The 16,599-nt window shown below is 38.4% G+C and overlaps 2 protein-coding genes across 2 annotated transcripts; one reads left to right on the plus strand and one right to left on the minus strand.

Moving 5' to 3' along the window:
- Positions 1-6,901: 6,901 nt before the first annotated feature.
- Positions 6,902-11,528, plus strand: timm23a (translocase of inner mitochondrial membrane 23 homolog a (yeast)). The gene is made up of 7 exons (XM_039665192.2): positions 6,902-7,272; positions 7,405-7,463; positions 7,875-7,968; positions 8,055-8,139; positions 8,895-8,953; positions 9,695-9,805; positions 11,017-11,528. The coding sequence occupies exons 1-7, from the start codon at positions 7,164-7,166 to the stop codon at positions 11,127-11,129; spliced, it is 630 nt and encodes a 209-aa protein (XP_039521126.2). The 5' UTR covers positions 6,902-7,163; the 3' UTR covers positions 11,130-11,528.
- A 664-nt stretch (positions 11,529-12,192) lies between these two features.
- On the minus strand, positions 12,193-15,041 carry LOC120474691 (chymotrypsin-like elastase family member 2A). The gene is made up of 6 exons (XM_039665191.2): positions 14,640-15,041; positions 14,270-14,379; positions 14,093-14,187; positions 13,679-13,959; positions 13,315-13,478; positions 12,193-13,227 (listed from the first exon to the last, which is right to left on the minus strand). Exons 1-6 carry the CDS (start codon positions 14,758-14,760, stop codon positions 13,048-13,050), a joined length of 951 nt encoding a protein of 316 aa, XP_039521125.2. The 5' UTR covers positions 14,761-15,041; the 3' UTR covers positions 12,193-13,047.
- Positions 15,042-16,599: the final 1,558 nt, after the last annotated feature.

Here is a 16,599-nt window from a genome sequence, read left to right on the forward strand (position 1 = left end):
TCTCAACACTCCATTATGTGTGCTTGTTTTTGCATTGTAGCCATCTGTTGAGCTGCTTTGGAAAGTCATATGTCACCAAGAAAAGCCACAGATATATTACCGGTAATTGTCTTTCAAAAGGAGTCCATTGAAACATAATTCAAGTAAAACTTTCTAGATTCATTGAAATGTGTAAGAAAACAAAAGAAGCTAACATCATCTTTTGTAAAATAACAAATAGGCTAGTCCAATAACACCCACTAACTGGAATATTTTTCAGCTCATCTGCACCCCTGTCTAACTATAGTAGCAAACATCAGGCTTATAAAATGTATGTTTTAAATCACTTCCTCATTTTAAAAGTGAATATCCTCAGAGAAATCACAGAGGTCATAAAACTTTCTATACGTCATTGGTTCAATGTTGAGAGGAATTGGAGTCGTGAAGGAAATCTGAATAACCTTCTAAAAACGGTTTTTCAATTGTCTGAATCTTCGCACATTGTTTTAATGAGCTGCTGTTGTGTGTAATGGTCTGTGTTTAGCTGATAAAGCTAATCAGACATTTTTAGTTCCCACAAGACCTCATCACTGCACCCAAGAGTCCTAGTAACTAGCTTTTGTTCCCTTTTCAGTTTATAGCAAAGTCGCCAACCATTAAACAAATCTGGTCATATCCAAAAGAACAGCAACAGAGCTTAATCTGTGACTGTCACGGTCTGTGACAACAAATATTGGTTTAAAAGAATAGTGTAGCGGCCTACTCTAAAAGGAACAATGTAATATTTGTTTGTCCTCATTTTATTCTGAACTCAAATGGTATTATTTTTCCTTGGAAAATAATTTAAAGAATCATAATTCTGTTGTTTTCTAACGACCACAGTTCATATCGAGCTATTAGAGCTATTAATGGTTCACAATCACAACTTGGGGACTGAATGCTATAATGTTTTCTAAAGCTTTTTTGGAGAGAAACTGACCGAAAGACAAAGCTTTGTTGCAGAGCCGGCCCGAGCCTTTTGGGGGCTAAGTAGAATAAATCAAAAAGTTTTAACAGTCTCAAAACATATAAAATAAATTATTTGCTAAAATTATGACAAAACTGAGAAATTAGAAATATAAGAGCAAAGCTTCAACAAAGATCTACTTAGGCCTACTATTGTTGAAAACTAAAATATAACTATTTCTCAACTGTCTCAATACAGTGTAACTGTCCTCAAAATCTGTATTATTATAACAAACTTTGTTGGATAGTACGTGACAGAATCCAACAAAGTCTGTCACTATAATACCGGCAATAATGTTCTGGCGCTCGTTGTATGTGTGTATGTTATGTATTTTTCCCCTCGGGACTTGCCGTAGATGGGTCGTGAGCACTTGCTACTGGAGTCGCGGGTTTTTGGAGTTAATGAAGTGGAGAAGAGTTCAAACTTCTTACTTCTATGTTCATTATTTATTCAAACTGCTACCCTTACACCTTGAAGGTTAAGTTCCCTTGCGGGCTATTTTCTCCAACTTAAACCGAGACCGTGACAAGGCGCAGTTGCGCACGAATTGTCTGTGCACGCGCGAGGTGTCTAGAAGATTATGCCTTTCTCTCACGACCCTCGCCAGTCGCCATTGTGTTTTTCATTTGTTAAAAGTAGCATACTTGAGATGACGTATAAAGGTGAGTAAATTCCCTAATGAAACGATTTTCATTTTAGTTCTATACTGTTCCCTTTATAACACAAAAAATGGACGAGCACTGAGAGGGAGAAAATTAAATGTATCGAAAAGGAGAGAGCGCGATTAATTCGCTCCCACTGAAGGCAAACTGTTCATTAAACGCCATACGTTTTGTGTTAAATGGTTCCTGCCTTTCTTAAATTACTAGCTGCAATGTTAGGTAATCACTCCCTCTTTCCTTTTTTTCCCTCTCATCCTCGCTCCATCTCTAACCTGCAATTAAAACTTCAATTTCTTGTCTGATCCTACCTCCTTAACTTTACAGCGTTGCTTACCTCATCAAAACTCATATAAGTAATGGAGTGTAATGCAGCAGATGAGTGGAATGAATAACAGTTTTGCTGAGGGCCAAAGAGGAAAGATGAACTGGGTAAGTCCCTGTATAGAGCCTAGAGAGAGACACAGTATCCTCTTGACTCGTACTCTGACTTCCCCCTCAGAGGCTGTGATGACCTTTACAACCTTTATGCCCAAAAAACAAACTCGGAACTCTCTGTCCCAACTTACCAAATGAAAATAGAACCCTTTACTTCCCTCCTTCCTTCCTTCCTTCCTTGTCAATCTACCGTTCTTATTGGATGCCGATGGCAGGCCAAACCCACAGTCAGTTTAAGGAAGAGGCGACAGATTCCTTTTGTAGATAAAACGAATAGGGATGTTGCAATGCAACTCAATATGGTGTCTGTAAAAAAAAAGAAGTAGAAGGTGGTGTGATTTCCATTTTGCTAGCTTCAACCACACACCCTCCCTAAAACATCCCAGTAATATCTGTCAGATACTGAACTATGCTTTATTGGTTGTTTAAAAAAAAAAAAAAAATCCTACCGCAGTTCCGCAGTACCCAATTAGACTAAGATTATTAATGGAGTTTTTAGCCTGATTTCCGCTAAAGAAGCTATTGAAACAAAATTAGGCAATAGGGAGTCTCACTACAGCATAAAAAATGAAAAGCTTTGCAACCTTTCTAACACCTGTAGACCAGTGGTTCTTGGAAAACTTCCAAGGGGGCTGCAGAATTACCTAAAATTACATAAATTCATTATTTATTATTAATATATTAAAACAACCTAAAATAAATAAATAACACTGTCAATATGTAACAAATATTGTTTTTATTGAATAAGTTCTTAAACCTCTGGGTTCACAATTAATGAATGTACACTGACACTCAGTTTTAATAATTTAGTCATAGATTTAATCATTTATAATGTCATTAGGTGAGCTTTGAATATTGAGTATTGTACACCACTCAAAAATGAACCTCTAAATAATGTTTCATAAATATCATGTTTTTACTATTAATAATTTTGTCATTGTTTATCAGCTTTCGACTCACACTCCTTCTATTTAGCTTTGAATGATGTCTTTGAATGATTTCATCAGCTTCCCTCACAGTTTTGTTGAACCAAGGGGGGTGTCAGCATATGTGAGGGTCTTCTAGGAAACAAACCGCACTTGATCTTAAACAATGACGACCACAAAGACATGTCCAGCATGAGGATATGGAGAGGGTGGGGAATGTCCTCCCAACGGGCTCAGCCAGAACAAATCTCAAGGAACACTTCCTTCTGCTCTATTAAAGATCTGTTTCCACAGACACTTCCATCAGTGTTTATGTAAGAGAGGAAGTCATCGCTGTTTACCTAGCTTGTGTAATTGTTTCTATTCATAGCTAAAGATCTGAGAAATATCAGAGGTGGTGATGGTGGGGTGCATATAAAGGACGCTGCAAATTAAACAGGATGACACAACAGATGTTACGCCACAGCGGAGTCGCACAGTAGGGCGCAGTTACACGCTTCCATCCAGTGAGTTTTCCAAGAAAAGAGTTTACTTGCACATGGTGTGTTTGAACTTGTAGGTTGCTTCTCTGTCTTCTATTGGTGTCCCCGTTCCTCTTCCTCTCGTTCTGTGGGGTCCCCCCTCCCCACCCTTCCTGTCTGCTCTCATGGGATGGGGCTTGGGGTCTGGCTCAGTCCTGGCCCCCCACACTGGCTCCACAAGGCTGGACGTTGTCCAGACTGGTGGGAGAGGACAGCAGAACTTGGCAGGCCACAGTGGAGAACATTCGCAGCCAAGCCAAAGTCCTAAAACACTGCCAGAGAATAACGTGGAGCTTGAAATGAGAAGAGCTATGCCAAGGGACAACTATGCCTCTCGGCTTTTAATTTGTATATCTGGGATATTATACGGCTGATGTAAATCTATTGCGAGTGTCAGCTGGGCTTTAACTAAACAAATCCACATTAAGGGGGGGACTGATGAGTTTGGGTGGATTCCAAGTTTCCAGAGACTTTAAAACAGGTGATCCTGTTTAACTCTTGAGTTGTTCGATATATAACATAACACATTATACTCGTAATACTTTTACATACAAAGTTTGAAATAATGATATGTTTTTGAAAGAAGTCTCTGCAATTATTTGATCAAAAATACCGTAAAAAAAATATATACATTTTTACGTTTAGGTATTTTGAAATTTTGATTTGGTAGGTTTTAGCACTTTGTCCACTGTGTGAACACACACAAATTTCATGGACATGATTCAAAAGGTTAAATGGTCCTGAAAGAAAAAAAAAATCACACTTGTATTGTTGAGGGTCAAAATGACCGCATTGGAAATGAATGGGAGACAAATTTTATCTAGTGGAAGCGTTTGGTTCTGCAGCCAAACCAAATTTGACTGAAAGCTAATTTTTTGGGATGTCAACTTCAAATTTGGAACAGTTTGTTTAGATTTATGGCGTATCCCATATTTCTTATAAAATTAAGTTATATTTTTGTGCATTTGTTCATAACAATAAATGTAAAATTATATAACTTTTTTCAATCCCATGGGGTTAATAAAATTGTGGAAACTGATATTTAAAAGTTTTAAGTACTTTTAAAAAAGAAAAAAAAGAAATGAATACTTTTATTCAGCAAATACCTATTACATTTAAATTTACAGTGTTACAAAAATATTTCTATTTCACAGAAATGTTGTTCATTAAACTTTATTAATCAAAAATGTATCATGCTTTCCACAAAATATTAAGCATAAGCGGTTTTCAACATTGATAAATTTAGCACAAATAAGAGCAAATCAGCATTCTAGAACGATTTCTGAAAGATCATGTGACAGTGATGCCTGGATTAATGGCTAATGGAAATTCAAAACTAAATAAATCTGTTGAATCTCAGACAGCAACAGTATGTGCCCTGCTTGTTTACTCTTTATGAGAAAAAAGTGTGATGGCTTTTATGTCTTCATCTGAAAGGTTTCAGAGGACCCCTTTGAACCCCCACCCCCTCTTATCCTCCCCTCTCATCTCCTCAAAACTAGTTTAAGGAAAAGAGGCTTTCATATCTCCATGGAAACACACCCCCTTTGGGGTCCTTGTGGAGTTTTTTTGTGTGCAGGCTACTCAACATTTGTTGTGTTTGAGTTTAGCCACAAAAACTCTCAATATGAGAGGCCGACAACAAAGTGTGATGATAAAACACAAGCGTGATGAAAAGATAATCTGTGAGATGCATTCATTATGACATCACTGTCATTTCCCAGTGCAACCAGTTCCTCGGGGTGCCTGTCTCTTTTGGACTGCCTCTGGTTCTCTCAGCACTGTGGGCTGTCTATAGTAGTCCTTCCACTGACTGTGAATGGTCTTTTTGTTGGGGAACAGTGAGCCATTTCTGCTCCCACAGAAAGCCCTGGGTAATTTAGTGTGGATGCCAGGAAGTCTGAGCTCACAGAATGACAACAATGGCAAACGTTATTGCTCCACCTCAAGGGGTGGAAAAGAAAGAGACAGGAAAAAAATTAGCAATGGTGATAGAATTCTGCTTCAGCATCCTCCCACCCAGCAAATTCCTCTTAAATCTCATCAGGCTAGGAGGATCAGAAGACAACCTTTATGGTGCTCAACAACCATTTGTGCTTTCAAGCATGCATTGCGGGACATGCTTTATTGTGGCACATGATTCGGTGTGAGGTAGATGTTTCCCCCCACACAAACTAACAAATCAACTGAAAGGAAGAAGAAGAAAAAAAACTATCCAGCTGAAGAAGAAGTTGAAGAAAAAAAGAAAAGTTAATGTAACTCCATCAGAGGCCTTTTGAAATTTGTCCTTGTCTGCCATCTAGTGGGAAAACATCATCAGTGGTTTCTGAGATTTTTCTCCAATCATGTCAAACACAAAGTCTATTTATGTCCGTCAAATATTTTTAAATAAATATTTTAAAATAAAATAAACTATCAATCTGAACAATTATGACTGTTACACATAAAATCAACATCAGATACAAAAGTAGCTTTAAATAATGAACAGGATTTCATAGCACTCAATCAGAATGCATTACTGTTTTAACTTGTTTTAAACAGTTTAAACTGTTTTAACATATATATACATTAATCTCTGATACAGCAAAAAAAAAAAAAAAATTACTACACTAAAAATGGTTGTTTTAACCCATATTTGGGTCAAATATTGTAAAAGACATATTTGTTTTAAATTTTTGTTGGTTTAATTTTTTTTTAATTCACAGACAATGCTTAAGCTAGTCCGAGATGTTTGAGCTGATTTAACTGAAAGCAACGGTAGCAAAGGTTTTTATTTCTAAGGCACGTTTATAAAACTACTTAAATGCCCTAATCAAACTAAGGCATAATACTGGCTTAATCTAAGCATTGTCTGTGAAACCAGGGCTAAATGTTTAAATCCAACGGTTGGGTCCATAAAACAACCCAGCATAATATAAATCTGACAGCTATGTCTTACTTTCATTTTTCTTCACTAACTTTTTTATTTTATTTATTTATTTAAACATTAAAAAAAAAAAATCATTGTCATTGTAATGAATTTTAGTTGAGTTTGTTTTTAATTACAGAATCTTTCTTCTGAAATGAAAAACAAAAATCACCCTTTACTTGCGCAACAAAACAAAATGTCGCAAAATGTCGTACAGCAAACTGGTAAATTCACTGACAGCTCATTTCAAGTCTCTTAAACACAAATATCGCATACTTTCCATGTTTATATTGCATTCGGTACTTTAGATATACAAAATATGCAAACCAATATTTATTTAATTTTAACGGTACACCTACATATATTACTGTTTTGTTGAAATCTTCGAGCTTTTATTACAGTCTATGGAGCGATCACACGAATAATTTTACGGCAGTGTTACGTCAGCAGTGTCCTTACACTTTACGGCAGGGCAGCATGTGGAGGTCAGAGATGCAGAGACTCACGACCAGAAATTGAAAACTCCCTAATTATCCAACACCAACACTTGACAACAATTTTGCACAGTGACATCTATGTGGAATTTTCAACAAATGATATACAACACAACCTGTCGGTAAAGAAAATCGTTTAGTGTGCCTAACGTTAGCGTTCATCGGTTTTACCGGGTCGGTAAGGAAGAGGCAGGATCATCGAGGCGGTTTTCTCTGAATCATCTCTAAAGAAATGGATAATAATAACACGCCGGAATCAGGAGGATTTAAAGGGGGACTCGGGAGTCTTTTCGGTGGAGGAACCCCGGAGTATTCAAATACTGAGCTCGCAGGAGTACCATGTAAGTTACGTGATAAGTGTCTAAGCTTTAACGTTAGTCTTTAACAGTCCGATTCACTTTAAGGTCAAGTGATTTGCTACTAGAATCTATATATTTATGATAATGTATGTATTTGTTATCTATCATTCTCAGTGACTGGGATGAGCCCTCTCTCGCCGTACCTCAATGTTGACCCTCGTTACCTTGTCCAGGTGAGTGTGAATGAGACCACAGCTACATTTCAGGTCTATTTAAGTTTGCGTGGTGTATGTGTGACGTGTGTTCTGATTTTACGAAGTCTAGGGCATGTTAGAGTTATAAAGGATTGAACTGGGTCAAACTGGAAACTTGTCATTGTAGGTTGTTTAATGGTACAAACAATTAATTAAACAGCAATGGACAATTGTAGCATACATAACGATCAGAACATTGTATTGGCCTTGATTGATTGATAAAATGCAGATATTTATTGTAAGACCTGACATTATTTCTTGAATGTAGATTTAACTTTATATTAAAATCTTCTGTGGTTGTATTGTGTTTCCTTTATGATATTGGAGTTATAGTAATACACAAAACATTACAATTAAGGTGCTTTTATGGTGCTTGTCTTGCTCTGTTAGGACACAGATGAGTTCATCTTGCCAACTGGGGCAAATAAAACACGAGGCCGCTTTGAGCTGGCCTTCTTCACCATCGGGGGATGCTGTATAACAGGTGAGGCCTGTCTCTTCACAGTCTTTGATCAGTCTTATCATGTCTTTAATCTGCACTCTTTTTAACTTTTGCTCGTTACTTTGAAGGCGCTGCTTTTGGGACAGTTAATGGTCTTCGTATGGGCCTTATGGAAACTAGAGACATGCCATGGTCTAAACCCAGAAACGTACAGTAAGTGTCTGTTCTTTTGTAATAACTTTGATTAGAAATTATTTAAGTCACTGCATAATTTCATGCTGATAGGATGATGCTTAATTATGAAAGATAAGATGTTTACAAATTTGCTGCAATGCAGTGTACATGCTAAAACAGGGAAAAAAAGATTTAGAGCAACATAATTTTGGAGGGTTAAAATCATTGACGGAGTGCTTTTCATTAGTTAGTGTTTTGACTGTCAGTCTCTTGGTTTAAAAAAAAAACTAACAAAAAAAAACAAACAATTTTACACGTAATGCTAGCCTGGATGCCAGCCGAACCCTGCCCAGAACATTTTTTGGTCGGGAAGTTCGGTCTGGACTCGATCCATTGAGGAGTAATTATGATTGGTTCAGAAATTGTCAGGCCAATCAAATTGCCAGGGCGGGCTTTACATGATGAAATACATGATCTGCGGTTACGTAATCATCACGTCATCAAAGAGCGCTTGGGTTGAACTGGTTTCCCTCAAAGTTGACTGCAGCTGGAGAATTGAGATGTATAGATTCCGCTATTGCGTCTGTTGTAAAAGAAATCGGCATGGCTTTAATTTTAAAAGATGAACAGAGAACTGCAATCAAGGCAGTTGTTGATCGGAAAGATTCACTAAACATTCACTAAACGTCAACATTCACTAAAACTGTTTATCCATTATTTATTACCCATTGAATCCTATTGTAATATTGACCTTTGTAATGTTTTTTTTTTTTTTTTTAATTAATTGTTTTCAGGATTTTGAACATGGTCACACGACAAGGGGCATCATGGGCCAACACACTAGGATCTGTGGGTAAGAATTGCATTGAATTCAAACAGATTGTGTAAAAGAATATCTCAACCTGTTTTGTCATTAGTTAAAGGGCCTTTTTGCACCTGGTCACTTCATTATTTTTTTGTTTTCTGATTGGATAGCTATCCAATCGGGAATAGACCAGGTTGCACTCTGAAACGATTTTGAGACGGATTTAAATCCGATCATTCAAACCACTTCAGGAGGGCGTTCCAAATGAAACTGGACAAGTGTAAATTCTTCTGGTTGTTGAACCTACAGTCAATTTTACAATCACAAAATGTTAAAAAATATATGCATGAGAGCACATTTGGCATTATGAAGACCCACAAATATTCCCCCCAGTATACTGTATAATACTAGTATGTATTATGTAGTAGTATTTAGTACTGACACTAAAACTCAAAATACAAAAATATTGTATATATTGTTACACCCCTAGAGACTAAATGATCTGACCAGTGCTGATGGTGTACTTTTTCCTTTTGTGGTATTTGATCTTGAAATTATTTTATGATAAATAATGATCAAATCTGTTGCTTTTGTGAACTCCATTAAATGTGAACTCCGTTAAATTTGCATATAATGCAGGAATTGAAGATAGGCTTTATATTCACCTTGCGAAGGGAAATCTATGTGGCCAGGTGTAAATAGAACTGTTTTACCATAATACAGCTATCCAATCAGTAAAAACGGATAGCTATATGATAAATAAAAATGCATTTTGTTTTTTCTCTACAGCTCTTTTGTATAGTGTGTTTGGTGTGGCCATTGAGAAGGCCAGAGGCGCAGAGGATGACATCAACACAGTGGCAGCTGGAACGTTAACAGGAATGCTTTTTAAATCTACAGGTAAGGAAAAGTCACATTGACTTCAGTGCTCAATATTGCCCCTTCAGTGTCCACCCAAAAATGAAAATTCTGTAATTACTCACCCTCTTGTTGTTCCAACCCCGTAAGACTTTTGTTCATCTTCAGAACACAAATTAAGATATTTTTGATCAAATCTGCAAGCTGTCTCACTAGGTCACGATAACAAATTTTGCTGGACTATTCATTTTCCAAGAAATTATTGTGATAAACGATAATATTGTCGTTCTGAGACTATTTACGTCTAAAATAATGATAATGTGAATGCGAATCGTTTTATTCTCCCGCAACCCGAACACACAGAGTGAGTGCATTACCGCCCGTGCTCATCCATCAAATCTAGTGCCGTACTGAACTCTATTGCGTTGGGAGTGCACGTCTCTAGATCAAGGGCCCGGCCCAAGGATAGTGTCAGGAAATATCGGCCCCAGTCTTGGGTCAAGTTCGGGCTGGGGCAGAGAATCTAAGCTCTAGTTCACGCTAAGGAACAGAGAGTTGTCATCCACTCTCTTTGGTAGAGAGAGAGAGAGAAGGAAAACAAAAAGGCATGCAAATGGAAATTATTGCGGTCCGAAAGATTATCGAGCTAATTTTTTTTTATCGTGCGAGTAATTGATTTATCGCGACAGGCTTATGTCTCACTCCTTCATAAGCTGCTAAGTTAGTGCATCTGCCGGCCCAGAAAGGTTAGTTAGACATCGTTATTACAAGTGACTACAGTGGCTCAGCATAAAGTTTATCAAGCGATGAGAATATTTTTTGTGTGCAAAAAACCCGACTTTATTCATTTTCACAACTATTAATTTTCTTCCATGTGGGCGTCTGGTGTGAGTTCACGAGAGCACTACGATGCATGCGTGAGAACTGAGAAGATGACACAGATGGGTCTCGATGTAGTGCTTAAAATGGTTCTGAAGTGTGCATTTCTTGGATGTACTAATCTTGAGAAATCAACGAGAAAACGTAAAAATCCCTTTCCAATGCTCCAAAATAAATTTCTTACTTTTCACACTTTCCCATCAAATGATTGTGAGTGTCAACTTACCAGTTCTCACGGATGCGTCGTCAAATGAATAGTTAGAATAAAGTCGTTATTTTTGGGTGAACTAACCCTTTAATCTATTGAACGTAATATTTGTTAATATTATAATAATCTATTACATACTGTATATTTTTATATTTATTGTGTTCAGGTGGACTCAAAGGAGCTGCTAGAGGAGGTCTCATTGGTTTAGCCATGTCAGGGCTGTATGCTCTTTACAACAACTGGGATCACCTGAAGGGGTCAACACCTTCGCATTACTGAGAATGACTGAGAGCTCAAACCATGGACTTATTTTGACTCTGAACCCATTCTTAGTCTTTTCACCCCTTTTCGGAGATGCTTCAAATATCTTTTTTAAAGAAACCCTTGGACCACCACATGTGCACAGATTTCTTCAGAGTTACAGTAGGTGTAATATTTAAATGGAAGAGCCAGACTGCCTCCAGCTGTGTGGACTAGCTGTGAGTTTGCTGGTGACATCTCAGTCATAGAGTTGTTTAAGTACATGTCTTTGTTGGTGTAAATTGCACAGATGAACTCTGTATCCTTTAATTATGTGGTTTAATCTGTTCTCATTGTAGATTGATGCACTTTATCAGTGCTGATTAAACTGTCCGCTTCCTCTCTTCAACCATCTAAAATAAAATGCTAGTTTCCACACTTTGAGGTTCTTAATTTGTATTTTCAACATGACATCATGACTTTTGCGTAAACATATACGCCACTTTCGAGTCAGGTGGCGTGTTCTCTACGCATTTTGAGCTATCCGCGTGTATGCGTATATGTCTACGCCATTAACGTCCGCGTCATTCCGCGTGTCCGTACACGCAGTCAAATCTCCAGTCATTAATGCCATTAACCCCAGTGACGGTTAAGTTTAGGGATGGGGTTGAGGTAAGTCATATCTTTTTTTTACCTAGGATGGTAAGGGAACAGTCATAAATGCCATTAACCCCAGTGACGGTTAGGTTTAGGGACGGGGTTGAGGTAAGTCATATATTTATATAACGTTAAGTCAATGGCGTTCATAAACACGCTGAAAGGCGATTATGCGTCTTGATAGCATGCCAAAAATGGAAATACGAATTGGCGTGTCATACACGCGCTACTTCATGAGATCAGTCTGGTATTTTAGTGGTATTAAAAGTTGTATAATACAATGGATGCATGAATGGCCAGTCTTTCATACTGGGAATACTGCAGTCACATAGCTCTAAACATTTAGTACATTTTGTTTTTCAATGTACTAAAATGTCACAGACTTCATAGAAATGAATTGACAGGGGTCTTGTTTTCCAAATGGTTTATTCGTAAGCAGGTCAACATTTATTTTTACTACGCTCAATGTGTAGAGTACTCAGGAATGGTAATTATAATATTACAGAATGAATGTCCTTTATTATGACCTTATATGCTATAGTATTCATTCACATGTTTGCGAGTTAAAGCATTTTAAGAATTCATTACAGTATTCTTTCTCGAAATTATCCTAGGAGTAGTATTGTACCACTAAGTCCCTCTCCCTGTAGTTTGAATAATTGAGTGTTAGATGCATGTTGCAATAATTAAATCTCCTTCTCAGAATAATGATTATAAATAAATGTAGCATCTTAAAGTGTAAAATATAAATATCCATTCTGTGTGGAAATTACCTAGCCTGTTAGGTGAAAAGCATTTGAGTATTATAGGGAGACTTGTTCTTATCACTACTTGATGTTAACCGTCAAAGCACCTTAGGGACTGAATACTGGACTACCCAAGAGAGGGCAAATGTACATGTCATTCTTTACAGAAAAAAACAAGGCCAACTGAACTGATGAATGTATTGTAGAATAGCCAGGACCTGTTTTACAGAAAATGTTGCTTGGCTTGCTGAACACAATGTGGAGATCAATGTGATTTAGCTGGAAGCAGTTCAAACTTTGCAGTTCATGTACTATAGCAAAGCCCAGGAGAATCTCGCATGCATAGCGGTGAAACGACCCACAAACCAGTGCAAACTACCCTAACTTGGTGGCTGGTGGTTGCAATGATGCACACCAGCTCTCAGTGCACGGACCACAAATGGATAAGCAGGTCCATGGGCCAGACCCAGACCGGGACATGGCACTAAATCAGTTGCTTTCACAACTCTTCTTGTACCTACAAATGTGGGCAAATAATTCTTGAAAGTGGGAATTCAGTGCAAGAAGAAGTCCCTTATGCGTGTAGCCTCTATCCATGGGATGTAGGCTGCGGTGCGAGTGAAGACGCTGGGCTTGTTCTCCACCGTGCATCCAATAGGACCGAAGCTCACAATGCCGTGTACCTCCCAGCGGTCACGCCCCACCTGGCACAGCAGCGGGCCACCAGAGTCACCCTTTTGGAAGAAAAGCCACAGAGAAGGTGTGAATAGAGTTGAATATGGGGCACCATGATAAATTTCCCAATTAATTAGTTTTCTCACCTGGCATGCAGCTGGAGTCCCCTCTGTATCACGGAACCCAGCGCAAATCATGGAGTCTCGGACGCGGTCACCCCAGAACTTCTTCTGCCGGCAGGTCTTGTAGTCAATGACTGGGAGCCGAGCTTGATTCAGTGCCTCAGCAAGTGACACATTTTCTTTCCCGCCTAAGAAGAGATGCCAAACCCATATTCTGGTTAAGAGGATCACCTCATTGATATCAACATCAAATTGCTCTTGTTTTCGCCCTTAGGGGCATAAAATTAACCAGTTTTTTATGGTAGTGAGTGAGGGTGCTACTCTGCACTTATTATACTTTATGAGCCAATGATGGCATTGCACAAAAGGCTTATGATACATATTTTACCTCGTGTGTCCCCCCATCCAGTCACCCAGCAGTAGTGCCCTGGTTTAAGGTCGATCTGCTTGCGCGGCAGGCAGGCATAGCGGATGAAGTTAGTGGTCGGGATGTCCGTGCCAGCTTTAACCAATGCGATGTCATAGTCTAGCTCACTGTGGGCTGGATAACGGAAGTGCTCATGCCTGTAGATCCTCTTCACTGGGAAAGTACGCTCAGCGGACTCTGATCTTTTCAGTTGATGCTTACCCAAAACAATACGCCAGCTACTAGCATCCTCTGCTTTTCCCCTGGTCAACAAGAGGGATACAAAAAGTGGTTGGTTGATTATGATATCTAAGGGGAAAACAACCAGAAAAGTTGCCAAGCAGAAGAGTGCTCCTAGTTCTACCCTGCTAGTGATAAACTTATGCTTTGCCTTACTTCTGGAAGCAATGAGCAGCAGTAAGAACCCAGTTCTTATGGATCAGAGTCCCTCCACACACATGAACATAATGTTTACTGCCTCTGGGACGAACCTATTAAAATAGACACAAGCATCAGTGACTTCCTCTTTTGCTACACCTTGAGTCATGCTGTGTCATTTGTAGGATAATTTACCTGTAGTGAGACCTGCCACGGCCAGGAATGGGGTCTCGCTTCATTGCCCGACACGATACGCTCGACTGTGTTTGGTTTGAAATGAGGCAGGCCACAGTCCTTCGGCCAGTCTAAGGACAGAACAACACTTAAGTCAATGTCAGTTAAAGTACCATGTAGACAAGAAAACATGAGGTACACAGGATTTATGTGGAAGCGAATGAAAGGTGTTGTACCAGGAGAGGAAAGAAGGAAAGGAAATCCATATTTGGATCTTTGAGAAAGACATAGAAATAAGTATAAATTCAGTTTTTTTTTCTTCTTCTCAAGATAGCACCACTTGAAATGCACTTGAAAGATGTCAGTGGTTAGAGTTCGTTTCATTTCTCACCAAGGTGAAGGACTTTGTGCTGTTGAAGGCGACTTGGGTTGAATGCATGGGTGGATGCTCTGTCCAGCGCCAGACCCAGCAGCATTAGCAACAGTGGAAAAAATGGGCTGCTTACTTCCATGATCTACAGTAAACGGTGTGTTGCGCTCTGGTGATTACCCATTTATACCATGCCTAGTGCAGAGGCCATTCTTTGTGGACTCCCCACCCCTGTCATTGGGACAAAGCACTTTCACAATACCCCTCCCAATCCTGGATTGTTCTGGTGGGGTAGCTGGGGGTTTTCTGAACACGCTAGCCCCAGGGGATCATGGGAGTCCCATCAGCACTTTCAGCTACAGCCTGTCCCTTGCCACTGTGCAAAACAACTCTCCCAGAATAGATTGCCAGTAGCCTCCTTACAGTCACGCCATGCTAATAGCTGTTTGGATGGGCCTTCACATGACCTGCTGCTGACTTCCAAAACCCTGCAGTTTTCAAGAGTAAAACCCTGACAAATATTTAACAAGATCATGACCGATCCATGTGTCATTTATATATTCATTTCATTAAATATTAGCAGAACCTGTTCTTAGCAGGCACTCGTTTATCCAAAGTGAGTCCACCCATTACAGAAACAATCCCCTCGGAGCAAGACTTGCTCAAGGGTACAATGGTGATTGTTTATAGCCTAAATTTTGCGGATAGACACCACTTTTCAGCTGGACCTTAAACCATCACTTAATTTACGTAATAGACTTTACAGTTAGTCTTATCCTTAGCCTATAGCTTTAGCTAAACTTCCATGAGTTCAAGTTAGTAAAGGATGGAAGATTTATATAGTATAGTTTGCATGGTTTGGTAGCAATATGAACATGTTTCTCATGTTACCAGCAGGGGGCATTATAGAAACAAAATAGAGATATACAATAAGGCCTGTGAAAATTGTTTATTCTGGTGGAGCAGATTTTAAGACAGGAGATGCTGAGAATACTATATATTCAGGCTGAATGGAGTTTTATTATTCTTGTTTAGGATGTGTCCCTGCTCACCTGTTCTATTTATTCCAAAAAGGGATCACCTGCTCAGGGACAGGACAGTTAATACCAGGGAATGTGCCAGCTCATCCAATTGGTCAAAGTTACAATGAAAGAGCGATGGAAATGTCCAGGGCAGTCTACTGAAACACAGTTCACCAAGTTTAGCAGGACCTTCTGACATGTTCCCATGTCTCTCTCTTTTCCATGATCTTCACAAACAACGAGAAATCCCATTGCCAGTAAGCCAACAAGTAATCTCGAAATTAATTAATCAAAATAAAAGACACTGAATATTATTTGCCAAATGTTTTATTGTTGCTCATACTTTTCAAGACATTCACTATTATCAATCTTAAAACACATTATTGTAGTTTTTGCTGTAGAAAGCCTATATAGAAAGCTTGTTTTCATCATACTGTATGGTGTTGATTCAGTAATATCTATATTATGTTGAATCACAATGCTCTGGTCCAAAAAAAGAGAAAAAGAAAACATTGCTTTGGCAAAGAAAAACAAAAGCAGTTTGTGAAGCACATACTGTTAATTTGGTCAGAGATTCTAGATACACATTTACATACACACAATAAGGTCCGTCCATGCTATTTAAATGAACATAATCTAAACATTACAGACACATCGCTCTAATTACAATCCCTAACTTTCACAAAAATCATGACTGATTCTGTATATGCTATAGTTTTGATATAGCACATGTGATCATGATGTACATAAAAAATAGTAAAACTCTTACTCATTGTGAAATGAAGCAAGTAAACTTGAATATTTTAACATTATAATGAACAAACCATTTTATGATATTACATGACAAAAAAGTATGATTTATGAACATTAAATTAAATTATAAAATTATGAGAAAATGTCAAATTATCTGTCTTTGCACAGGTTCTGAATAGGACACAACCACAGTTTAAAAAAAAAAA

Source organism: Pimephales promelas, chromosome 17 (assembly GCF_988280905.1).
Source record: "Pimephales promelas chromosome 17, fPimPro1.hap1.1, whole genome shotgun sequence".
Taxonomy (NCBI): domain Eukaryota; kingdom Metazoa; phylum Chordata; class Actinopteri; order Cypriniformes; family Leuciscidae; genus Pimephales; species Pimephales promelas.